Consider the following 27,076-nt stretch of genomic DNA (forward strand, 5'->3'; position numbering starts at 1 on the left):
TTTAAAGAAGAATTGCCAACTATAATACTTTTAAATTTATAGAATATTCTTAAGACTTTCAGGAGGTTGTCACCGTACATCTTGTAGAGGTGAAACAAAGTTTGGTAATACTAACAAATGATCAGTGTTTATTTGCATAAGATTTATTGGGTCATTTGAAGAGGAGATTGAAAAGTTGACTTCAACACAACCGCTGCAGATGACTAATTCTCAAGACATCCACCACAATTGACTAGTCTTCAAGACATCCACCACAACAGATTGGTCTTCAAGACACAGTTACCAGAGGTGACTCAGTTTAGTCTCCTGGTGGTGGTGGTAGTGTTGTGAGTGGCCGGTGGTGGTGGTGGAGGAGGGGAGTACACGAGTAAAAGTGAGTGTGGTGGTGGTGGTAGCAGTGTTTACTGTGGTGAGTGAGTGTGTGTGTGTGTGTTCAGTCTTCAGAGCTGGTGTTGGTGGTGGCCAGACCTGCCCCTCCTCAACACTCCCGCAACAACACGCTGCCAATACTGTATATAATCTCACCTTCTTACCCTATCCTGGGTATGAACCTGCAGTCCTAGGTGTGAACCTGCAGTCCTAGGTGTGAACCTGCAGTGCTGGGTGTGAACCTGCAGTGCTGGGTGTGAACCTGCAGTCCTGGGTGTGAACCTGCAGTGCTGGGTGTGAACCTGCAGTGCTGGGTGTGAACCTGCAGTGCTGGGTGTGAACCTGCAGTGCTGGGTGTGAACCTGCAGTCCTGGGTGTGAACCTGCAGTGCTGGGTGTGAACCTGCAATGCTGGGTGTGAACCTGCAGTCCTGGGTGTGAACCTGCAATGCTGGGTGTGAACCTGCAGTCCTGGGTGTGAACCTGCAGTCCTGGGTGTGAACCTTCAGTCCTGGGTGTGAACCTTCAGTCCTGGGTGTGAACCTGCAGTCCTAGGCGTGATCCTGCAGTCCTGGGTGTCAACCTGGAATCCTACGTGTTAACTGAACAATCCTGGGTGTGAACTGAATAACCCTGGGTGTGAACTGAACAACCCTGGGTGTGAACTGAATAACCCTGGGTGTGAACTGAATAACCCTGGGTGTGAACTGAATAACCCTGGGTGTGAACTGAACAACCCTGGGTGTGAACTGAATAACCCTGGGTGTGAACTGAATAACCCTGGGTGTGAACTGAATAACCCTGGGTGTGAACTGAATAACCCTGGGTGTGAACTGAATAACCCTGGGTGTGAACTGAATAACCCTGGGTGTGAACTGAATATCCCTGGGTGTGAACTGAATAACCCTGGGTGTGAACTGAATAACCCTGGGTGTGAACTGAATAACCCTGGGTGTGAACTGAACAATCCTGGGTGTGAACTGAATATCCCTGGGTGTGAACTGAATAACCCTGGGTGTGAACTGAATAACCCTGGGTGTGAACTGAATATCCCTGGGTGTGAACTGAATAACCCTGGGTGTGAACTGAATAACCCTGGGTGTGAACTGAATAACCCTGGGTGTGAACTGAATAACCCTGGGTGTGAACTGAATAACCCTGGGTGTGAACTGAATAACCCTGGGTGTGAACTGAATATCCCTGGGTGTGAACTGAATATCCCTGGGTGTGAACTGAATATCCCTGGGTGTGAACTGAATAACCCTGGGTGTGAACTGAATAACCCTGGGTGTGAACTGAATAACCCTGGGTGTGAACTGAATATCCCTGGGTGTGAACTGAATAACCCTGGGTGTGAACTGAATATCCCTGGGTGTGAACTGAATATCCCTGGGTGTGAACTGAATAACCCTGGGTGTGAACTGAACAACCCTGGGTGTGAACTGAGCAACCCTGGGTGTGAACTGAGCAACCCTGGGTGTGAACTGAATAACCCTGGGTGTGAACTGAATAACCCTGGGTGTGAACTGAATAACCCTGGGTGTGAACTGAACAACCCTGGGTGTGAACTGAACAACCCTGGGTGTGAACTGAGCAACCCTGGGTGTGATTTAATAATCCCGGATGTAGACAATTCAGTCCTGGATGTAGACAAAATAGTCCTTGATACAGACAAATAATCTGGAATGTATAAGCGACAGTCTTGGAGGTAAACTTCTCTTGTCTTGGAGGGCATTTCAGGATTTTCCTTGGAGTTTGCGTCACTGCAGTTGCAGAGAACAATGAAGGCGTCCGAGGCAGGGAAACGGTGAGTACTCCGTGTTTTCTGTCGTTTTCAATTCAGTATCATCGTCGAGAACAGCCGAAACCATATAAATGCATTACTTAGACGACTCTTATGCAGTAGTTAGCCATCTAGGCTCTTAGACCTTAGAAGCACGTGCGGGTGGATCCCCGCTGTGAGAAGGGACGTACGGGCAGGTGTCCTAACACCTGATGCCTCTTGTTACCTAACTGTAGTTACCTGGGAGTTGGTCAGCTGTTGGGAGGTTGCATCATGGGGGAGGGCCTGAAAGAGGGACCTGAATGAAAATAATATGTATTAATTGGCTATACTGGGTTATCTTGAGTTACTGACCAGTCGATGTGGATGCGTGGAACAATCTTTTGTGGATGCCTGGAACAATCTTCCCAGTAGGGTGATAGAGGCTAGGACCTTGGGTAGCTTTAAAAAGAGATTGGACAAATATATGAGTGGGAGGGGCTGGGTTTGACTGGTGTCATTAGGTACGTTTTGATAAGGACCTGCCTTTCATGGGCCAGTAGGCCTTCTGCAGTGTTCCTCCATTCTTATGTTCTTATGTTCGGAGTGAAATTGTCATCTTCACCCTCCAACAACTGCTTGCATAGTTCCATATCTCATGCAGGTCTGTAAACATCCTCACACCTTTTATACACACGCTTAGATAGTTCATGGTGAACGAAATGTCGCTCATCACCATTTACCATCTCTTTAGATACACATGTACACGCCCATGTATACACATATACACAGTACTCACGTAATTCTACTTTCAGTGGACCAGAAATTAACACGTAACTACGAAATGAACACAGTTATGTAATCAACGAATGTAACATTTCAATGGAAAGTCGAGACTCAATCCCGTGGAGTGTCAGTTCTCAGACCAGCGGTGTTACCTTCACTGTTGCTGGAGTGTTGCAACCCCTGAATGGGTTGCAATATATATAATGTATATTATGATTATAATGTGTATATATACAATTATCACCTTTTCATATAATTTTATATTGCTTATATTTGTGATAATAGCTAAATCGTAAATATATTGCTTTATATTATTATTATTTGACTTAGCTAAATTTTGTGAGGTAGGATGTTACATATGTGCTCAGTTCAAATCTTGATTGTCTAACTACTGTAATTATCGCTTGTGGCTCGTTTCCCTGCCGGCTTCTCATTGTTACTGAGCAGCAGCTGTCCACGGAGCTATCACGTGATCGAGGGGGGGGGGTTGTCCTCACCTCGCCTGAAGTATTCAGTCTGGTCTAGACTCTCTTGGTGGTTGGACAGATTGTCTGTCTCATTATTCTTGTTAGTTCTGTAGAACTCTGTTCACAGAACATTGTATAGACTTAGTGATTTTCGACGTTGTACTGAGGTTGTGTGTCACATAGACACTCGAAATATCTCAGGTCCTGAGTTGTAGCTTCTTACCTAATTTGTACTGGTATCTGTGTATTATCACAGTCGGGGATTTTCTTATGCTGAACTTAGATTCAGTAGTATGGGAGTTTTGTGACTTGGGGGGGATCTGCAGATGGTCCCTACTTAGTGTCGTTATATTATCTCCTTGTTCCTGATTCTGTGTCGCAGTTGCTTGTTGTATTGCTATTGGGCTTAGCATTCTTTTTATTGTTCAAGCAGACTGTTCTGGTTGCCAGTCGGTCAAGAAGTTAGTTTATTTGAGGACTTTGTCAGTCACTTGTTTAAGTCTAGTCAAGTCTTGAGACATAGCGAACTACTTAGAGCACTTACACACATACACAAACTTACTTGTACATATTTGTAATATCTTATTAAATGTTAATGTACCAGACGGTACTTAAGAATTATAAATGTGATATGTGCTTTCAGCACAATACTATTGTATACGAGAGAAGTGATTATTATTTTGTTGATTACTGTGATTAATTTAATTTAATTTAATTTGATAATATACCTCTAGACTTAATAAATTTATTAAATTTTAATTTCTCTAGTTAGTAGCCTACCAGTTGTAATCCTGAAGCACTATTGATTCATACTGAATTCTAATGGATAATTGGACAAGGATACTGACTACTTGTTAGGAAAACCCAGTAACAGGCTGGATGCTAGAAGGGCAGTCCTTTCTTGTATTCACTGGAGATTTCTAAGCTTTTAGAATCGCGTTTTTTGTAACATGGAGTGAAGCAATCCTCCTTGAAAACCCTTGTCTCGAGTCCGGCATTGACTGACACTAACCTCTCCAGTGATAAGCTTCTCCTGGTTGAAGCAGTATTTATTACCCTATGTAATAAAGTGGTAAGAACGCTGGACTGGAGATCGAAGGACTGACAACCACGGGAGAGAATCTTGGCCTTCCACTGAATATTCGGTTTTACATATTTTCATGTACTCGCCTAGTTGTGGTTGCAGGGGTTGATACTCAGCGTGTGTGTGTGCGCGTATAATATATATATATATATATATATATATATATATATATATATATATATATATATATCTATATATATATATATATATATCTTTCAACACACCGGCCGTATCCCACCGAGGCGGGGTGGCCCAAAAGGAAAAACGAAAGTTTCTCCTTTTATTTAGTAATATATACAGGAGAAGGGGTTACTAGCCCCTGCTCCCGGCATTTTAGTCGCCTCTTACAACACGCATGGCTTACGGAGGAAGAATTCTGTTCCACTTCCCCATATATATATATATATATATATATATATATATATATATATATATATATATATATTCTTTCTTTCAACACACCGGCCGTATCCCATCGAGGCGGGGTGGCCCAAAAGGAAAAACGAAAGTTTCTTTTTTCACATTTAGTAATATATACAGGAGAAGAGGTTACTAGCCCCTCGCTCCCGGCATTTTAGTTGCCACTTACAACACGCATGGCTTACGGAGGAAAAATTCTTTTCCACTTCCCCATATATATATATATATATATATAATTGTGAAATAACTTATCACAAGCCTGGTGCTCTGGGGTATGGGATACACTGCTTAGCTTCGGCTAGGCCCCCAGATTTATATCTGGAGTCTGGCTGTGTGGCGTAAGTACTACGTACTTTGATGTAGTGTGTACAGGGTCGACTCCTGTTATGGACTGAGATATAATGTTTGTAAATAATTTCGCCTGTATGGGAACTGTTAAGCATATTAAATGTTTTAACTACAGCGTAAGAAAAATACAGGAAATTATACTTGGGATATTATTATTATTATTATTATTATTATTATTATTATTATTATTATTTAAGCCTGCATCTTGCATCAGTCACATTACCCAGTTATCATTTATTTTCTTACGCTTCTTTCCCCTTTCCTTCTTTGGATTTATATTCCTTTTTTCTTTGCTTTCTACTTTTGTATGATTTCACTGCTTTTCTTTCTCTTATTCCACATATTTTCTCACCTTTGATATTTTGGGTCACTAGTTTCTTGGACTGTCTTGAGAAACGGTGGTACCAAGAGTAGCGGTACCAGCAGTAACGATGTCAGTGGTGTTACCATCAGCATGAAGGGTTCCACTGGTGGTGGAGAGAAACCCAGGGCTTCCTTCATGGCTTTATTGATAGGTACACGTGGCTTAGAGAAGGAGGAGAGAAGCCAGTCAGGAGCCAAGGAGCCCTTGCTCAGGAGTGGGAAAGACTGGTAGGTTGAGGAGGGATGATAGAACACGGCTGGTTGGTTGAACATTGATGGTAGAATGAACGGGGCTGGTTGATTGAACATTGATGGTAGAATGAACGGGGCTTGTTGGTTGAACATTGATGGTAGAATGAATTGGGCTTGTTGCTTGAACGTTGATGTTAGAATGAAGAGGGCTGGTGTGTTGAAGACGGCTGGAGGGCTGAACAGGGCTGGAAGGTTCCATGACACCTCTGCAGTAGTTCCATTGAGTTATTGTGTCAGACAAGTGTCAGTACATTAATGGTGTACAATGATGACAAGTTGATGAATAAGACACACGTGTAACACCTGTCTTTCTTTATTGTGAAAAAAGCAATTAAATATACCTCCCATCAAGACTAAGGGACTGAACACCCATGATAAATAAAGTTACCCTCAATACTGACAAAACCTATTTCATCCAGTTTGGAAACAGAGCTACAAATGTTCCACTTAACGCTCAACGGATCACCCATCACAAGACTCACAGAGGGAAAATTCCTCGGACTTCACCTTGACAGTAGCCTGAAATTCCAGACACACATACAACAAATTTCCAAGAAAATCTCTAAGACAGTAGGCATACTATCAAAGATACGGTACTATGTTCCACAATCATCTCTCCTTGCACTGCATCATTCACTCATCTACCCTTATCTCACGTATGGAATTAGTGCGTGGGGATCAACAACAATCACCTAAGACCACTAATAACCCAGCAAAAGGCTGCAGTCAAAATGATAAATTCCCACTCCTGACAGCATACTCTCACCAATATTCAAAAGTCTAAAACTGCTCTCCGTAAAAAACATCCATACTTATTCTGGTGCCTTCTACATACATAGAACACTACACTCAAACATAAACCCTCCACTCAAACTTCTCACCAACCTTAACAGGACACACGACCATAACACAAGACACAAATCACTTTTTGATGTACCCCGTGTCCATATCACACTGTAAAAATTATATGCACATAAAGGACCCCAAAATTTGGAACTCATTACCGGTAAATACTAAAGTAACCCGGTCTGAACATCAATTTAAGATTCTTTTGAAAAGTCACCTACTCACCCTAAACTAAATACTCAATACCCATCAAGACTAAGAGACTAAATACCCATCAAGACTAAGAGACTAAATACCCATCAAGACTAAGAGACTAAATATCCATCAAGACTAAGAGACTAAATATCCATCAAGACTAAGAGACTAAATATCCATCAAGACTAAGGGACTAAATATCCATGATGACTAAGAGACTAAATATCCATCAAGACTAAATATCCATCAAGACTAAGGGACTGAACACCCATCAAGACTAAGAGACTAAATATCCATCAAGACTAAGAGACTAAATATCCATCAAGACTAAGAGACTAAATATCCATCAAGACTAAGAGACTAAATATCCATCAAGACTAAGGGACTAAATATCCATCAAGACTAAGAGACTAAATATCCATCAAGACTAAGGGACTAAATATCCATCAAGACTAAGAGAGTAAATATCCATGAAGACTAAGAGACTAAATATCCATCAAGACTAAATATCCATCAAGACTAAATATCCATGAAGACTAAGAGACTAAATATCCATCAAGACTAAATATCCATCAAGACTAAATATCCATGAAGACTAAGAGACTAAATATCCATGAAGACTAAGAGACTAAATATCCATCAAGACTAAATATCCATCAAGACTAAATATCCATGAAGACTAAGAGACTAAATATCCATGAAGACTAAGAGACTAAATATCCATCAAGACTAAATATCCATCAAGACTAAATATCCATGAAGACTAAGAGACTAAATATCCATCAAGACTAAATATCCATCAAGACTAAGGGACTGAACACCCATCAAGACTAAGGGACTGAATATCCATCAAGACTAAGAGACTAAATATCCATCAAGACTAAGAGACTAAATATCCATCAAGACTAAGAGACTAAATATCCATCAAGACTAAGAGACTAAATATCCATCAAGACTAAGAGACTAAATATCCATCAAGACTAAGAGACTAAATATCCATCAAGACTAAGAGACTAAATATCCATCAAGACTAAATATCCATCAAGACTAAGAGACTAAATATCCATCAAGACTAAATATCCATCAAGACTAAGAGACTAAATATCCATCAAGACTAAGAGACTAAATATCCATCAAGACTAAGAGACTAAATATCCATCAAGACTAAGAGACTAAATATCCATCAAGACTAAGAGACTAAATATCCATCAAGACTAAGAGACTAAATATCCATCAAGACTAAGAGACTAAATATCCATCAAGACTAAGAGACTAAATATCCATCAAGACTAAGAGACTAAATATCCATCAAGACTAAGAGACTAAATATCCATCAAGACTAAGAGACTAAATATCCATCAAGACTAAGAGACTAAATATCCATCAAGACTAAGAGACTAAATATCCATCAAGACTAAGAGACTAAATATCCATCAAGACTAAGAGACTAAATATCCATCAAGACTAAGAGACTAAATATCCATCAAGACTAAAAGACTAAATATCCATCAAGACTAAAAGACTAAATATCCATCAAGACTAAGGGACTGAATATCCATCAAGACTAAGAGACTAAATATCCATCAAGACTAAAAGACTAAATATCCATCAAGACTAAAAGACTAAATATCCATCAAGACTAAGGGATTGAATATCCATCAAGACTAAAAGACTAAATGTCCATCAAGACTAAGGGACTGAATATCCATCAAGACTAAAAGACTAAATATCCATCAAGACTAAAAGACTAAATATCCATCAAGACTAAGGGATTGAATATCCATCAAGACTAAAAGACTAAATATTCATCAAGACTAAGAGACTAAATATCCATCAAGACTAAGGGACTAAATATCCATCAAGACTAAGGGACTAAATATCCATCAAGACTAAGGGACTAAATATCCATCAAGACTAAGGGACTAAATATCCATCAAGACTAAGGGACTAAATATCCATCAAGACTAAAAGACTAAATATCCATCAAGACTAAGGGACTAAATATCCATCAAGACTAAGGGACTAAATATCCATCAAGACTAAGGGACTAAATATCCATCAAGACTAAGGGACTAAATATCCATCAAGACTAAAAGATTAAATATCCATCAAGACTAAGAGACTGAATACCCATCAAGACTAAGAGACTGAATATCCATCAAGACTAAGAGACTGAATATCCATCAAGACTAAGAGACTAAATATCCATCAAGACTAAGAGACTAAATATCCATCAAGACTAAGAGACTGAATATCCATCAAGACTAAGAGACTAAATATCCATCAAGACTAAGAGACTAAATATCCATCAAGACTAAGAGACTAAATATCCATCAAGACTAAGAGACTAAATATCCATCAAGACTAAGAGACTAAATATCCATCAAGACTAAGAGACTAAATATCCATCAAGACTAAGAGACTAAATATCCATCAAGACTAAGAGACTAAATATCCATCTCTCAGTAGTAGTAACCAGTTACCAGTAACCACTGTGCCAGTTGACTCACGACCAACCGTCTCTGCCTGAGTCACTGTATATTCATATTGCGCTGACCTGGCAGTATTCAAAGACCCTCTATATGGGTACGTGGGCGGAATCAGTGCATTGTAAGAAGTTAGTTCTCGAGTAACTTTCACATGTTAACGTTTGTAAGTGTAGTTTCTTTATAGCTGATACCTCGTGTCACTGTGTGCGACTCAGATTGAATATCAGCATTGTTCACCGTGTTCATTTCTTTTCTCCTGTGCTTGCAGTTGAGATAGTAGATTCGTTCTCCCTTGCTTATATTGCCTGTTATAGCGTTAATTTTTTCAACCGGGGGGAGTCATCCACTCCACCGAGTTTGTTCTTTCCTCCAGTAAGGAAGAACTGATACCTTTATTCCAGAACAAACAGCCTACTGGAAGGTTAGCCAGATGGACCTTGACTATCCAAGAGTTCAATCCCACTTTTGAAAATTTACCTGGCAAGTCGAATGTAGTCGCAGATGCTTTATCGCGACACGTTAGTGTAGTTACTGCAGATCCTCCATTTACTGTCGAGGATGTCAAAACTGCACAAAGAATAGATCCCATGTGGTCTGGTGTGATTCGATTCCTTCTCCAGGAAGATCTCATTCTTACTGTAAAGCCACCAGCACCCATTAGTGACTTTGTAATGAGTCAGGAATTACTGTATCGAACAGCCGAGTTGGGTACTCCAAGCAGAAGAGTTTACCAGTTAGTAATTCCACAGTCACTAGTGAACGTAGCTCTACAGCTAGTTCATGATGCACCAGGTGTTGCACACCCTGGTATGGATCGTTCAGTAAAACAAGCCAGATTGAAATACTTTTGGCCTCGTATGGCAACTGATATTTCTGAGTATGTTAAGAAATGTAGTGTCTGCATGCAACATAAAGGCAATGCTAATGGTCCTAATCCAATCCAAGTATATCCAACTACTAGCGAACCGTGGGAAAGAGTTGCGCTAGATTTGTTAACTAATTTCCAATGTTCCCTCCAAGGTAACAAACATCTGTGTGTTATGGTAGACCATTTCACCAGATATTGTGAGTTAGTTCCTATTGCAGATAAGACTGCCGAGACAGTAGCTAAAGTGTTTAAAGAACGCATTATCTGCAGGCATACCACCCCTAAGTCCCTAGTAACAGATAATGGAGGTGAATTCTGTAATGAGATTCTTGAAAATTTGTGTACCTTGTACAAGATCTCTAAATCCACCATTGTTCCTCATCATCCTGCCAGCAATGGGTTAGCGGAACGAACCAATAAGAAAGTACTTGATGTCTTGAGAGCCACTATCAATCCCAACAGTGAAACTTGGGATGAAGTTATACCTGATGTGCAGTGTGCTATAAATTCTGCTTACAATGTTTCTATAGGTGACACTCCATATTATGCATTGTATGGTGTAGATAAACGTTTGCCTTATGAGTTGTTATATTCTAATCCGAAACCAAATTACAACCCTGATGATTTCATAGCAACTCGTACCAGCTTAGCTCAAAGTGTTTTTAGAAGAATCCGTGAAACACTTCATAAATCAACAGCTGAATTTACAAGAGTCGCAAACACTCGAGCAAAGCCATCCAAAATCAAAGTAGGTTCGAGAGTTATGCTGATTAACTTTAACAAAACGTCTGCAATGCCAAAGCTTGATCAAAAGTTTGTTGGTCCTTATCGAGTAGTTGAACATATCACTGGTAATAAGTATAAGGTTAGAGAGATTAGTACTGGTCAGTATAAAGAATCGCATTTGGATCATATGAAGTTAGTATTTGATGATAATGATGTTCCAACCCAGACTAATGTGACAGACTCTGACAATCCTCCTGATCCTGTACTCTCTTCCTCTGATACTCAGTCAGACGATCAACCTGAATGTCGTTATTCCCTACGTACACGACAGGTATTGAGAAATCCTCAAGTATCATTTGTAACTTCCAATTCAGATTTGCCTCAAATACAGCATGAGTTAGCCAATGCTACAGAGTTTGATCCTCCCAGAGATGACACCCATTCTGCATATGTCAATCTCACCCTAGCAGAGTTGGGGTTAAATGTAAATAACCTGTATAGATGAATAATTACAGTATCAACTTATCAGTATTCAAGAATTTTTTTTTGTGTTCATGTTCTCTCCGCGTTCTGAGAGTTAACAGTCTAGATTTGAGTGCACCGAATCTGCCTTTCTGTTAAACACTCTTTCTTTGTATATATTCCTCCCTCAGAATCCGTAGATCACATGAATACAGATCGATCAATCAAAAATTTTTTTTTTATCACTTGTAATCTCAATGTTGAGTTCGTTGTTCATTTGTTGAGTTTTAAGTTGTACTATAGTATACCTTGTATTGCATTACAGTTTCAGTCACGTAAGCTTCCATTCCAATGTTCTACTTATGTATGTAATAATGTTTAATTGTTGTGTACTTTGACATTGTATAGAATCAGCCCAAGCCGTATACCTGCCATCTCTAGTTTGTATTAGTTGTATGTCGGGACGACATACGTTAGCGTCGCCGAGCTCTCAGTAGTAGTAACCAGTTACCAGTAACCACTGTGCCAGTTGACTCACGACCAACCGTCTCTGCCTGAGTCACTGTATATTCATATTGCGCTGACCTGGCAGTATTCAAAGACCCTCTATATGGGTACGTGGGCGGCCAGTCAGTCAGTGTTAGGAGTGTGAGCAAGGAGATAGGTACGGCTGCAAGGGCGTTACACACATTATCTGTAATTATACGTACTACCAGCCTACGTGAGTATTTCTTACCTAATCCACGTGTCGAACTCCCACATGATACATCAAGACTAAGAGACTAAATATCCATCAAGACTAAGAGACTGAATACCCATCAAGACTAAGGGACTAAATATCCATCAAGACTAAGGGACTAAATATCCATCAAGACTAAGGGACTAAATATCCATCAAGACTAAAAGACTAAATATCCATCAAGACTAAGAGACTAAATACCCATCAAGACTAAGAGACTAAATATCCATCAAGACTAAGAGACTAAATATCCATCAAGACTAAGAGACTAAATATCCATCAAGACTAAGAGACTAAATATCCATCAAGACTAAGAGACTAAATATCCATCAAGACTAAGAGACTAAATATCCATCAAGACTAAGGGACTGAATATCCATCAAGACTAAGAGACTAAATATCCATCAAGACTAAGAGACTAAATATCCATCAAGACTAAGAGACTAAATATCCATCAAGACTAAGAGACTAAATATCCATCAAGACTAAGAGACTAAATATCCATCAAGACTAAGGGACTGAATATCCATCAAGACTAAGGGATTGAATACTTTAAAATTATCTCTAAATTTCATCCACTGTCTTCAACGTTTCGCCTGTTATGCAGGCGAAACGTTTAATCAGTAAACATAGCCAGATATCGCACGTTTCTTATTAATCAATAACTTCAGTAATAATGATGTTATTATTATAAATTATAATAACATCTGTAAGAGCACTCTAAATAAACCGAGTAATAACAGTAATAACACTAGTATTAACACTAACACGGTTATGTGAAAACCTAGGAAATGGTTCCATAGTTTTTATTTTATTTTTTAAGGATCTGCGAGTGTTGGGTTTCTAAGAAGGTGTTGTCTTGGTCTTGATCTTCTTCACACTTTACACTGATGCTAGTGTTGAAGAGCAAACTAGGAAATGTATTTCCACGTGCTGGATTATTGTATTACTACCTTTGCAACAAATACCATAAACGGTTGCTCCCATACACCTGTGTATGATGGGCATTAATAGGGGGAAATTGATGGGGTCTTGAGGATCTCTCTCCAGGAGGGAACCCGTAGTAATGGATTTAGGTTGAACAAGTTTGGATTTGGAAAGGACATGGGAGGGTGTTGGTTTGGAAGTGGGGTAGTTGATGAGTGGAACAGTCGACCTAGTTGTAGATGAATGGTTCAGAGAACCGACATGTTGGTAAATTAGACATATGTGCAACTCTTGGGTATCTTTATTGAGGAAACGCTTCGCCACACAGTGGCTTCATCAGTCCATACCAAGGAGAATCTTGAAGAACAGGAGGAGAATGAGTCTACCTAGTTGGGTTATTGAGTCTGGGACTTTGGGTAGTTTCAGATTTGGGTTGGATAAATATATGAGTGAGAGGGGTTGGATTTGAGTGGGACTTGCAAATGAGTGGATAGTTATCAGAGGTTATTTCTTGGGTAGCATTGAAAACTGGGTTGGACAGATGTTTTGTTAGTGGGATGAATTGTAAAGGACCTGCCTAGTATGGGCCAACAGGCCTGCTGCAGTGATCCTCCTTTCTTATGTTCTTATGTTCTTATATAATGTTGCACACGTGTCTAATTCTTCATCAGTAGAGGTTATCACCAGCTAACAGTCTGGACTCGCCCTGTTGTAGCTTATAGATACAGTACTTGAACTCAACCCTCTGGAGCCAGTCTAAGGACAGCTCAGAATTCAACCAGCTAGATTTTGACTGTTTATAGCGAGTCTCGAGCGGCCTCCCAAACAACCAAATATCCTGAATGTGTTCTGCTTTGTAAACAACGTAAGGATGTTTAAAAACACTGATAGCAAATATTACTGAAGTTGTATTAAAGTTGGTAGAATTACCGACAATATGTAAAGTAAAAGGACACAAGTGCAACTAATGTGACATTTTATTGTGGCAACGTTTCGCTCTCCAGGAGCTTTATCAAGCCGTAATGATTGAGACACTTATGCAGCATATGGAAATCTTTATTCAGGAAACGTTTCGCCACACAGTGGCTTCATCAGTCCAATACAAAGAGGAAGGCGTAAGGAGAGGAGGAGAATGAGGTAATCAGTCCCTCAACCTGGAGTCGATGTGTTCAGTCCATCAATCTTGTAGAATGTACAGCATAGGGCCGTAGACGTGGCTTATATACTGTAGTGAGGTGACGTGAAGCAGATGGAGGCGGGGTCAAGTGGTACCATCCACTAGTCGAAGTAGGTCTTCGTCCAAAGGTTGAACAAGTGTTGAAGAATTCTTTGTAACAAGATTCCATGATGCTGCAGTGTCCGACAGTTGTGATGAATGGTTTGAAAAACCGACAAGTTGAAGATTGAGACACTTATGCAGCATATGGAAATCTTTATTCAGGAAACGTTTCGCCACACAGTGGCTTCATCAGTCCAATACAAAGAGGAAGGCGTAAGGAGAGGAGGAGAATGAGGTAATCAGTCCCTCAACCTGGAGTCGATGTGTTCAGTCCATCAATCTTGTAGAATGTACAGCATAGGGCCGTAGACGTGGCTTATATACTGTAGTGAGGTGACGTGAAGCAGATGGAGGCGGGGTCAAGTGGTACCATCCACTAGTCGAAGTAGGTCTTCGTCCAAAGGTTGAACAAGTGTTGAAGAATCCTTTGTAACAAGATTCCATGATGCTGCAGTGTCCGACAGTTGTGATGAATGGTTTGAAAAACCGACAAGTTGAAGATTGAGACACTTATGCAGCATATGGAAATCTTTATTCAGGAAACGTTTCGCCACACAGTGGCTTCATCAGTCCAATACAAAGAGGAAGGCGTAAGGAGAGGAGGAGAATGAGGTAATCAGTCCCTCAACCTGGAGTCGATGTGTTCAGTCCATCAATCTTGTAGAATGTACAGCATAGGGCCGTAGACGTGGCTTATATACTGTAGTGAGGTGACGTGAAGCAGATGGAGGCGGGGTCAAGTGGTACCATCCACTAGTCGAAGTAGGTCTTCGTCCAAAGGTTGAACAAGTGTTGAAGAATCCTTTGTAACAAGATCCCATGATGCTGCAGTGTCCGACAGTTGTGATGAATGGTTTGAAAAACCGACAAGTTGAAGATTGAGACACTTATGCAGCATATGGAAATCTTTATTCAGGAAACGTTTCGCCACACAGTGGCTTCATCAGTCCAATACAAAGAGGAAGGCGTAAGGAGAGGAGGAGAATGAGGTAATCAGTCCCTCAACCTGGAGTCGATGTGTTCAGTCCATCAATCTTGTAGAATGTACAGCATAGGGCCGTAGACGTGGCTTATATACTGTAGTGAGGTGACGTGAAGCAGATGGAGGCGGGGTCAAGTTGTACCATCCACTTGACCCCGCCTCCATCTGCTTCACGTCACCTCACTACAGTATATAAGCCACGTCTACGGCCCTATGCTGTACATTCTACAAGATTGATGGACTGAACACATCGACTCCAGGTTGAGGGACTGATTACCTCATTCTCCCCCTCTCCTTACGCCTTCCTCTTTGTATTGGACTGATGAAGCCACTGTGTGGCGAAACGTTTCCTGAATAAAGATTTCCATATGCTGCATAAGTGTCTCAATCTTCAACTTGTCGGTTTTTCAAACCATTCATCACAAGCCGTAATGGCTTGACAAAGCTCCTGGAGAGCGAAACGTTGCCACAATAAAATGTCACATTAGTTGCACTTGTGTCCTTTTACTTTACATTACTGAAGTTAACGACGTTGTAGTGTTGCCGAGTTGCTCAACGTGCTGAGATCGTGATGTGTTCCTCCTTAAGTATCCTCAGTAATGTAAAGTAAAAGGACACAAGTGCAACTAATGTGACATTTTATTCTGGCAACGTTTCGCTCTCCAGGAGCTTTGTCAAGCCATTACAAACAATACATGGACACAGAGGGTATATAAAGGCTCAGAGTGAGGTGCAGTACTAGTGAGGTACCATTTAGATGTTCACTAGTGGTAGTAGTAGTAGTAGTAGTAGTAGTAATACAATATGGTAGAGCAATTAATTCGTACATGAGTAAAAGGATATAAAAGCTATTACTTGGGTACCATAAAAATAGGTTGGACAAATATAGACTGGAAAGAGGCAGCCTGTTTCAGTGTTCACTCTCTGTAATGTGCTTTGTGTAGTATAACAGGAGAGACTATGTGATGGCAGGGTTTACTGTTTTCAGGAGGATTCTTGCTAAGACTTCAGAGATGGTGAAGCTGCCGTTGTTTTGTTTAATTGTATTCGAAACAGCGATCAGTGCTGATTCGAGGCACTTGCGTCTGCGGAAATTAGTTTCTTTAATCACTAATTGGGCGTCTCTGAATTTCATGAGATGATTGGTAGAATTTCGATGTTGTACACAGGCGTTGTTCAAGTTATCGTTCCTACATGCGTAAATGTGTTCATTGAGGCGGGTGTCGAGGTTTCTTGCTGTTTCACCTACGTAAATCTCGTCACAGCCTCCACAGGGTATAGTGTAAACTCCTGCGTTGTTAGGTAGATACCCTGGTATTTTATACCATTTTAATGTTCAAACTCCTGCGTTGACTGGTTCGTGGTGCTTGGATTTTGTTCTGGTTAGATTCTTTATTGAAGTGCTAGAAGCGATGGCGACTCTGGTGTTAGCTTGTGAAAGTACTTTTGAAACGTTCAGTGCAACCTGGCTGTTGGGAAGAATTATAACTTTGTTGGGAGTGGTGTTGGCGCGTAATAACTCCCAAACGTTTTGATGTACGGAGTCTTCAGGCAAGGCTCAACGCAGTTGAACCGGCGATCCAGTTAACACTAGAAGAGTCCAATGACAAGCTACCTTTCCTCGACGTCCTCATTCACAAAGTAGACAACAACCTAAGATTTCAAGTTTATCGGAAACCCACCAATAAAATTATCTCACACACTTCTATTCCAGTCAAGATACCAAGACCAAAAGAGGCATCATCATTGGGTTTTTCCTAAGAGCATACCGAATTTGTAGTCCTGAGTTTCTTGACGAGGAATGTACATACATTCACCAAACATTCACTGAGCTACATCTTCCTTCCTTTTTCATCAAAGACTGCAAGAAAAGAGCTCTTCAGATCATTAATTCTCCACGCGCCAACACCACTCCCAACAAAGTTATAATTCTTCCCAACAGCCAGGTTGCACTGAACGTTTCTAAAGTACTTTCACAAGCTAACACCAGAGTCGCCATCGCTTCTAGCACTTCAATAAAGAATCTAACCAGAACAAAATCCAAGCACCACGAACCAGTCAATGCAGGAGTTTACACTATACCCTGTGGAGGCTGTGACAAGATTTACGTAGGTGAAACAGCAAGAAACCTCGACACCCGCCTCAATGAACACATTTACGCATGTAGGAACGATAACTTGAACAACGCTTGTGTACAACATCGAAATTCTACCAATCATCTCATGAAATTCAGAGACGCCCAATTAGTGATTAAAGAAACTAATTTCCGCAGACGCAAGTGCCTCGAATCAGCACTGATCGCTGTTTCGAATACAATTAAACAAAACAACGGCAGCTTCACCATCTCTGAAGTCTTAACAAGAATCCTCCTGAAAACAGTAAACCCTGCCATCACATAGTCTCTCCTGTTAAACTACACAAAGCACATTACAGAGAGTGAACACTGAAACAGGCTGCCTCTTTCCAGTCTATATTTGTCCAACCTATTTTTATGTTACCCAAGTAATAGCTTTTATATCCTTTTACTCATGTACGAATTAATTGCTCTACCATATTGTATTACTACTACTACTATTGTCACTACTACTACTACCACTAGTGAACATCTAAATGGTACCTCACTAGTACTGCACCTCACTCTGAGCCTTTATATACCCTCTGTGTCCATGTATTGTTTGTAATGGCTTGATAAAGCTCCTGGAGAGCGAAACGTTGCCACAATAAAATGTCACATTAGTTGCACTTGTGTCCTTTTACTTTACAAATTGTCGGTTCTACCAACTTTATTACTATCCTCAGTAATGTTCCATCATAAATTATGTTACGTGGCGGAACTCCATCAGTAGCTAAACGTGAGTGTTGAAAGCAAGCGTCCACTTTTTCTTTAATACAACGGCTCTGTCTACTGAAAATATTTTAACAGTTTCAGAAGGACAGAATGATGTTCTTGGAAGGTATATGAGCAGTTCCTGCCAGGAAGATTATCCTAAACTCAGGGTTGTCTTTGTCAGATTACCGTGAAATCAGGGATCGTAGTCTTCAGATTATCGTGAAGTAAGGGATCGTCTTCGTCAGATTATCGTGAACTCCGTTATCGTCTTCTCCAAATTATCGTGAACTCAGGAATCGTCTTCGTCAGATTATTGTGAACTCAGGGATCGTCTTCGTCAAATTATCGTGAACTCAGGAATCGTCTTCGTCAGATTATCGTGAACTCAGGGATCGTCTTCGTCAGATTATCGTGAACTCCGTTATCGTCTTCTCAAAATTATCGTGAACTCAGGGATCGTCTTCGTCAGATTATCGTGAACTCCGTTATCGTCTTCTCCAAATTATCGTGAACTCAGGAATCGTCTTCGTCAGATTATTGTGAACTCAGGGATCGTCTTCGTCAAATTATCGTGAACTCAGGAATCGTCTTCGTCAGATTATCGTGAACTCCGTTATCGTCTTCTCCAAATTATCGTGAACTCAGGGATCGTCTTCGTCAGATTATCGTGAACTCAGGAATCGTCTTCGTCAGATTATCGTGAACTCAGGAATCGTCTTCGTCAGATTATCGTGAACTCAGGAATCGTCTTCGTCAGATTATCGTGAACTCAGGGATCGTCTTCGCCAGATTATCGTGAACTCAGGGATCGTCTTCGCCAGATTATCGTGAACTCAGGAATCGTCTTCGTCAGATTATCGTGAACTCAGGGATCGTCTTCGCCAGATTATCGTGAACTCAGGGATCATCTTCGCCAGATTATCGTGAACTCAGGGATCGTCTTCGTCAGATTATCGTGAACTCAGGGATCGTCTTCGCCAGATTATCGTGAACTCAGGGATCGTCTTCGTCAGATTATCGTGAACTCAGGGATCGTCTTCGCCAGATTATCGTGAACTCAGGGATCGTCTTCGCCAGATTATCGTGAACTCAGGGATCGTCTTCGTCAGATTATCGTGAACTCAGGGATCGTCTTCGCCAGATTATCGTGAACTCAGGGATCATCTTCGCCAGATTATCGTGAACTCAGGGATCGTCTTCGCCAGATTATCGTGAACTCAGGGATCATCTTCGCCAGATTATCGTGAACTCAGGGATCGTCTTCGCCAGATTATCGTGAACTCAGGGATCGTCTTCGCCAGATTATCGTGAACTCAGGGATCGTCTTCGTCAAATTATTGTGAACTCAGGGATGATCATCGTCAGATTATCGTGAACTCGGGGATCGTCTTCGCCAGATTATCGTGAACTCGGGGATCGTCTTCGCCAGATTATCGTGAACTCAGGGATCGTCTTCGCCAGATTATCGTGAACTCAGGGATCGTCTTCGCCAGATTATCGTGAACTCAGGGATCGTTTCAAAGGTCGTCTTCGGAATTCCAACATTTAGCATCAGTTTTACAGTTGGACAAAACACTTCCAGTAGCATTAAGACCTTCTTGATGATCATTTGTGTCAACTCACCATCAGAGGCAGCGTGTGTCAACTCACCATCAGAGGCAGCGTGTGTCAACTCACCATCAGAGGCAGCGTGTGTCAACTCATCAACAGAGGCAGCGTGTGTATCAACTCATCATCAGAGGCAGAGTGTATCAGCTCATCATCAGAGGCAGCGTGTATCAACTCATCATCAGAGGCAGCGTGTGTATCAACTCATCATCAGAGGCAGCGTGTATCAACTCATCATCAGAGGCAGCGTGTGTATCAACTCATCATCAGAGGCAGCGTGTATCAACTCATCATCAGAGGCAGCGTGTGTATCAACTCATCATCAGAGGCAGAGTGTATCAGCTCATCATCAGAGGCAGCATGTATCAACTCATCAGAGGCAGCGTGTATCAACTCATCATCAAGGGAAGCGTGTGTGTCAACTCCTCAGAGGCAGCGTGTGTGTCAACTCATCATCAGAGGCAACGTGTGTGTCAACTCATCATCAGAGGCAACGTGTGTGTCAACTCATCAGAGGCAGCGTGTGTATCAACTCATCATCAGAGGCAGCGTGTGTGTCAAATCATCAGAGGCAGCGTGTATCAACTCATAATCAGAGGCAGCGTGTGTATCAACTCATCAGAGGCAGCGTGTATCAACTCATCATCAGAGGCAGCGTGTATCAACTCATCATCAGAGGCAGCATGTGTATCAACTCATCAGAGGCAGCGTGTGTGTCAACTCATCATCAGATGCAGCGTGTCAACTCATCAGAGGCAGCGTGTGTGCCAACTCATCTTCAGAGGCAGCGTGTGTGTCAACTCATCATCAGAGGCAGCGTGTGTGTCAATTCATCATCAAGGGAAGTTTGTGTGTCAACTCATCAGAGGCAGCGTGTGTATCAACTCATCATCAAGGGAAACTTGTGTGTCAACTCATCAGAGGCAGCGTGTGTGTCAACTCATCATCAGAGGCAGCGTGTGTGTCAACTCATCATCAGAGGCAGCGTGTGTGTCAACTCATCATCAAGGGAAGCTTGGGTGTCAACTCATCAGAGGCAGCACGTGTATCAACTCATCATCAAGGGAAGCTTGTGTGTTAACTCATCATCAGAGGCAGCGTGTGTGTCAACTCATCATCAGAGGCAGCTTGTGTGTCAACTCATCGTCAGAGGCAGCATGTGTCAACTCATCATCAGAGGCAGCATGTGTGTCAACTCATCATCAGAGGCAGCGTGTGTGTCAACTCATCATCAGAGGCAGCGTGTGTGAACTCATCATCAGAGGTAGCGTGTGTCAACTCATCATTAGAGGCAGCGTTTGTGTCAAATCATAATTGGCAGCGTGTGTCAACTCAACATCAGAGGCAGCGTGTGTGTCAACTCAACATCAGAGGCAGCGTGTGTGTCAACTCATCATCAGAGGCAGCGTGTGTCAACTCATCATCAGAGGCAGCGTGTGTGTCAATTCATCAAGGGAAGCTTGTGTGTCAACTCATCATCAGAGGCAGCGTGTTTGTCAACTCATCGTCAGAGGCAGCTTGTGTCAACTCATCATCAGAGGCAGCATGTGTGTCAACTCATCGTCAGAGGCAGCTTGTGTGTCAACTCATCAGAGGCAGCATGTGTCAACTCATCATCAGAGGCAGCCTGTTTGTCAACTCATCAGAGGCAGCTTGTGTGTCAACTCATCATCAGAGGCAGCTTGTGTGTCAACTCATCATCAGAGGCAGCTTGTGTGTCAACTCATCATCAGAGGCAGCGTATGTGTCAACTCATCATCAGAGGCAGCGTGTGTGTCAACTCATCATCAGAGGCAGCGTGTGTGTCAACTCATCATCAGAGGCAGCGTGTGTCAACTCATCAGAGGCAGCGTGTGTCAGCTCATCATCAGAGGCAGCTTGTGTGTCAACTCATCATCAGAGGCAGCATGTGTCAACTCATCATCAGAGGTAGCATGCGTCAACTCATCATTAGAGGCAGCGTGTGTGTCAACTCATCAGAGGCAGCATGTGTCAACTCATCATCATTGGCAGCGTGTGTCAGCTCATCATCAGAGGCAGCGTGTGTGTCAACTCATCAGAGGCAGCGTGTGTGTCAACTCATCATCAGAGGCAGCGTGTGTCAACTCATCAGAGGCAGCGTGTGTCAACTCATCATGAGAGGCAGCGTGTGTCAACTCATCATCAGAGGCAGCGTGTGTGTCAACTCATCATCAGAGGCAGCATGTGTCAACTCATCATCAGAGGTAGCGTGTGTCAACTCATCATCAGAGGTAGCGTGTGTCAACTCATCATCAGAGGCAGCGTGTGTATCAACTCATCATCAGAGGCAGCGTGTGTCAACTCGTCATCAGAGGCAGCGTGTGTCAACTTATCATCAGAGGCAGCGTGTGTATCAACTCATCATCAGAGGCAGCGTGTGTCAACTCATCATCAGAGGCAGCGTGCGTCAACTCATCATCAGAGGTAGCGTGGGTGTCAACTCATCATCAGAGGCAGCGTGGGTGTCAACTCATCATCAGAGGCAGCGTGGGTGTCAATTCATCAGAGGCAGCGTGTGTCAACTCATCATCAGAGGCAGCTTGTGTGTCAACTCATCATCAGAGGCAGCTTGTGTGTCAACTCATCATCAGAGGCAGCTTGTGTGTCAACTCATCATCAGAGGCAGCTTGTGTGTCAACTCATCATCAGAGGCAGCTTGTGTGTTAACTCATCATCAGAGGCAGCGTGTGTCAACTCATCAGAGGCAGCGTGTGTGTCAACTCATCATCAGAGGCAGCGTGTGTCAACTCATCATGAGAGGCAGCGTGTGTGTCAACTCATCATCAGAGGCAGCATGTGTCAACTCATCACCACATGTTTCGTGTGTCAACTCATCATCAGAGGCAGCGTGTGTGTCAACTCATCATCAGAGGTAGCGTGTGTCAACTCATCAGAGGCAGCTTGTGTGTCAACTCATCATCACAGGCAGCTTGTGTGTTAACTCATCATCAGAGGCAGCGTGTGTCAACTCATCAGAGGCAGCGTGTGTGTCAACTCATCAGAGGCAGCGTGTGTCAACTCATCATCAGAGGCAGCGTGTGTCAACTCATCATCAGAGGCAGCGTGTGTGTCAACTCATCATCAGAGGCAGCGTGTGTGTCAACTCATCATCAGAGGCAACATGTGTCAACTCATCATCAGAGGTAGCGTGTGTCAACTCATCATCAGAGGCAGCGTGTGTGTCAACTCATCATCAGAGGTAGCATGTGTCAACTCATCATCAGAGGCAGCGTGTGTGTCAACTCATCAGAGGCAGCGTGTGTGTCAACTCATCACCAGAGGTAGCGTGTGTCAACTCATCATTAGAGGCAGCGTGTGTCAACTCATCAGAGGCAGCGTGTGTGTCAACTCATCATCAGAGGCAGCGTGTGTGTCAACTCATCATCAGAGGCAGCATGTGTCAACTCCTCATCAGAGGCAGCGTTTGTGTCAACTCATCATCAGAGGCAGCGTTTGTGTCAAATCATCAGAGGCAGCGTGTGTGTCAACTCATCAGAGGCAGCGTGTGTGTCAACTCATCAGAGGCAGCGTGTGTGTCAACTCATCATCAGAGGCAGCGTTTGTGTCAACTCATCATCAGAGGCAGCGTGTGTGTCAACTCATCATCAGAGGCAGCGTGTGTGTCAACTCATCATCAGAGGCAGCGTGTGTGTCAACTCATCATCAGAGGCAGCGTGTGTGTCAACTCATCAGAGGCAGCGTGTGTGTCAACTCATCATCAGAGGCAGCGTGTGTGTCAACTCATCATCAGAGGCAGCGTGTGTCAACTCATCATCAGAGGCAGCGTGTGTGTCAACTCATCATCAGAGGCAGCGTGTGTGTCAACTCATCATCAGAGGCAGCGTGTGTGTCAACTCATCATCAGAGGCAGCGTGTGTGTCAACTCATCATGAGAGGCAGCGTGTGTGTCAACTCATCATCAGAGGCAGCGTGTGTCAACTCATCATCAGAGGCAGCGTGTGTGTCAACTCATCATCAGAGGCAGCGTGTGTGTCAACTCATCATCAGAGGCAGCGTGTGTGTCAACTCATCATCAGAGGCAGCGTGTGTGTCAACTCATCATCAGAGGCAGCGTGTGTGTCAACTCATCATCAGAGGCAGCGTGTGTGTCAACTCATCATGAGAGGCAGCGTGTGTGTCAACTCATCATGAGAGGCAGCGTGTGTGTCAACTCATCATCAGAGGCAGCGTGTGTGTCAATTCATCATCAGAGGCAGCGTGTGTGTCAACTCATCATCAGAGGCAGCGTGTGTGTCAGCTCATCATGAGAGGCAGCGTGTGTGTCAACTCATCATCAGAGGCAGCGTGTGTGTCAACTCATCATCAGAGGCAGCGTGTGTGTCAACTCATCATCAGAGGCAGCGTGTGTGTCAACTCATCATGAGAGGCAGCGTGTGTCAACTCATCATCAGAGGCAGCGTGTGTGTCAACTCATCATCAGAGGCAGCGTGTGTGTCAACTCATCATCAGAGGCAGCGTGTGTGTCAACTCATCATCAGAGGCAGCGTGTGTGTCAACTCATCATGAGAGGCAGCGTGTGTGTCAACTCATCATGAGAGGCAGCATGTGTGTCAACTCGTCATCAGAGGCAGCGTGTGTGTCAATTCATCATCAGAGGCAGCGTGTGTGTCAACTCATCATCAGAGGCAGCGTGTGTGTCAGCTCATCATGAGAGGCAGCGTGTGTGTCAACTCATCATCAGAGGCAGCGTGTGTGTCAACTCATCATCAGAGGCAGCGTGTGTGTCAACTCATCATGAGAGGCAGCGTGTGTGTCAACTCATCATGAGAGGCAGCGTGTGTCAACTCATCATCAGAGGCAGCGTGTGTGTCAACTCATCATCAGAGGCAGCGTGTGTGTCAACTCATCATCAGAGGCAGCGTGTGTGTCAACTCATCATCAGAGGCAGCGTGTGTGTCAACTCATCATCAGAGGCAGCGTGTGTCATGGTGATGAGCCTTTTTTTGAAAAAATAGGTAATTTACGTTGAGAATGAAGTACAGTGATAAAAACGAACTCGTTTACCCAGGACATTTTGTTTTCTAATTAAATTCAAAATACTTATCAAAACTCGTCAAAATTTTTAGAGAAGTTACCTTATTATGTCCCATTTTTTTACTGAAGTTACCTTATGCTTCTCATTTTTTATTGAAGTTACCCTATCATGTCTCACTTTGTAGGAGTTCCCGTATTGTCTTATTTTTAAAGGCGTTACCTTATTATGTGTCTCACTTTTATAGAAGTTACCTTATTACATGTCACCTTGCCTTAGCGGGCATCTCCCGCTAAACTGTCTGTTGTATTTTTTGTGAATGTTTGGCCAATGTATTTTGTCTTTAAATAAAACATACTTGAAATATAGGGGGTGGTAGGAGAAAATTCTCAAACAGCTTCAGGGAGAACCTTGAGTTTTCCCTGAAGCAAGTTTATTCTTTTCTCTGAGGATGAGGGTCCCTAGGACAGTTCTAGAGGTGGTACCTCCCTATATATATGTGTGCGAGGGGCTTGGACTTCCAGCAGGCATGCTTGAGCGTGTTTGATAGGAGTGAATGGAGACAAATGGTTTTTAATACTTGACGTGCTGTTGGAGTGTGAGCAAAGTAACATTTATGAAGGGATTCAGGGAAACCGGCAGGCCGGACTTGAGTCCTGGAGATGGGAAGTACAGTGCCTGCACTCTGAAGGAGGGGTGTTAATGTTGCAGTTTAAAAACTGTAGTGTAAAGCACCCTTCTGGCAAGACAGTGATGGAGTGAATGATGGTGAAAGTTTTTCTTTTTCGGGCCACCCTGCCTTGGTGGGAATCGGCCGGTGTGATAAAAAAAAAATAAAATAATAAAAAATATATATATATATATATATATATATATATATATATATATATATATATATATATATATAGATATATTATTGCAACCACGAACGAGTGTTATTGATCAATAACAACACTGCGCTAGCCAAGGATTCGAACCCTTCTTGTAGGGTTGGGTGGTCCTGTGGTTTAAAGCGTCATGTGGTTCTCGCTTACCATGAGACAGGCCAGTACAACATGGGTTCGAATCCTTAGCTAGCGTAGTGTTGTTATTGATATATTATATATATATATATATGTATATATATATATATATATATATATATATATATATATATATATATATATATATATATATATATATATATATAATGTCGTGCCGAATAGGTAAAATTGGGCAATAGCAAGAACTCGTTTAAAATGAAGTCCTTCCTAAAATTTTCTCTTATACGTTCAAAGATATATTTTTTAATTTATATTAATATAAAAAATATTTTTTTACCAAAACAACCTTAGAAAACTTACCTAACCTTATAACAAGCGCACTTTTATGTAGCCTAATCCAACTAAATATATTTTAGATAAGTTTGCAATAATTAATAATAAACACAATGAAATATATTTTTTCGTTAGGTTCAGAATGAGTTTTTGCGACATTATTACATACACAAAATTTCGCTTGCCTTATTCGGCAAGAAGAGCATTGCTATTTAAGCCAAAATCGCAAGTTTTACCTATTCGGCACGACTTGTGTATATATATATTATATATATATATATATATATATATATATATATATATATATATTATATATATATATATATATATATATATATATATATATATATATATATATATATATATATATATGTATGTCGTGCCGAATATGTAAAACTGGTCAATTAGCAAGAACTCATTTAAAATTAAGTGCTTTCTAAAATGTTCTCTTATACGTTTAAAGATATATATTTTTCATTAATGTTAACGTAAAAAAAAATTAATTTTGCTCCAAAAGAATCTTATAATAAGGTTAGGCAAGTTTTCTAACAAGAACAATTTATTTTAGCCTAACCCAACTAAATATATTTTAGATTTGTTTACAGTAATTTAATACTAAACAAACACAGTGAAATATATTTTTTTCGTTTTTTTTTTCAGAATGATTTTGGCGAAATTATTGCATACACAAATTTTCGCTTGTCTTATATGGCAAGATGAGCGTTGCTATTTAAGCCAAGATCGCAAGTTCTGTCTATTCGGCACGATATATATATATATATATATATATATATATATATATATATATATATATATATATATATATATATATATATAAATTTTATTAATTTCCCCTACGATGGACCCAACTCCTCACTACTGTAGGTATAATATTTAAAGCGACTTCTACCGTCCTTTTGTGATTCCATCTACATTCGTATACCA

At 41.7% G+C, this 27,076-nt stretch overlaps 1 protein-coding gene across 1 annotated transcript in view; it reads left to right on the forward strand.

Annotated features, from left to right (window-relative positions):
- Positions 1-1,901: 1,901 nt before the first annotated feature.
- cdm (importin-13-like protein cdm) overlaps positions 1,902-27,076 on the forward strand; it is a 546,045-nt gene continuing 520,870 nt past the window's right edge. The window contains exon 1 of the mRNA XM_053784034.2: positions 1,902-2,175. Coding sequence (XP_053640009.1) covers positions 2,150-2,175 — 26 coding nt within the window. The 5' untranslated portion in view covers positions 1,902-2,149. The remainder of the gene's footprint in view (positions 2,176-27,076) is intronic.

Source organism: Cherax quadricarinatus, chromosome 33 (assembly GCF_038502225.1).
Source record: "Cherax quadricarinatus isolate ZL_2023a chromosome 33, ASM3850222v1, whole genome shotgun sequence".
NCBI lineage: Eukaryota > Metazoa > Arthropoda > Malacostraca > Decapoda > Parastacidae > Cherax > Cherax quadricarinatus.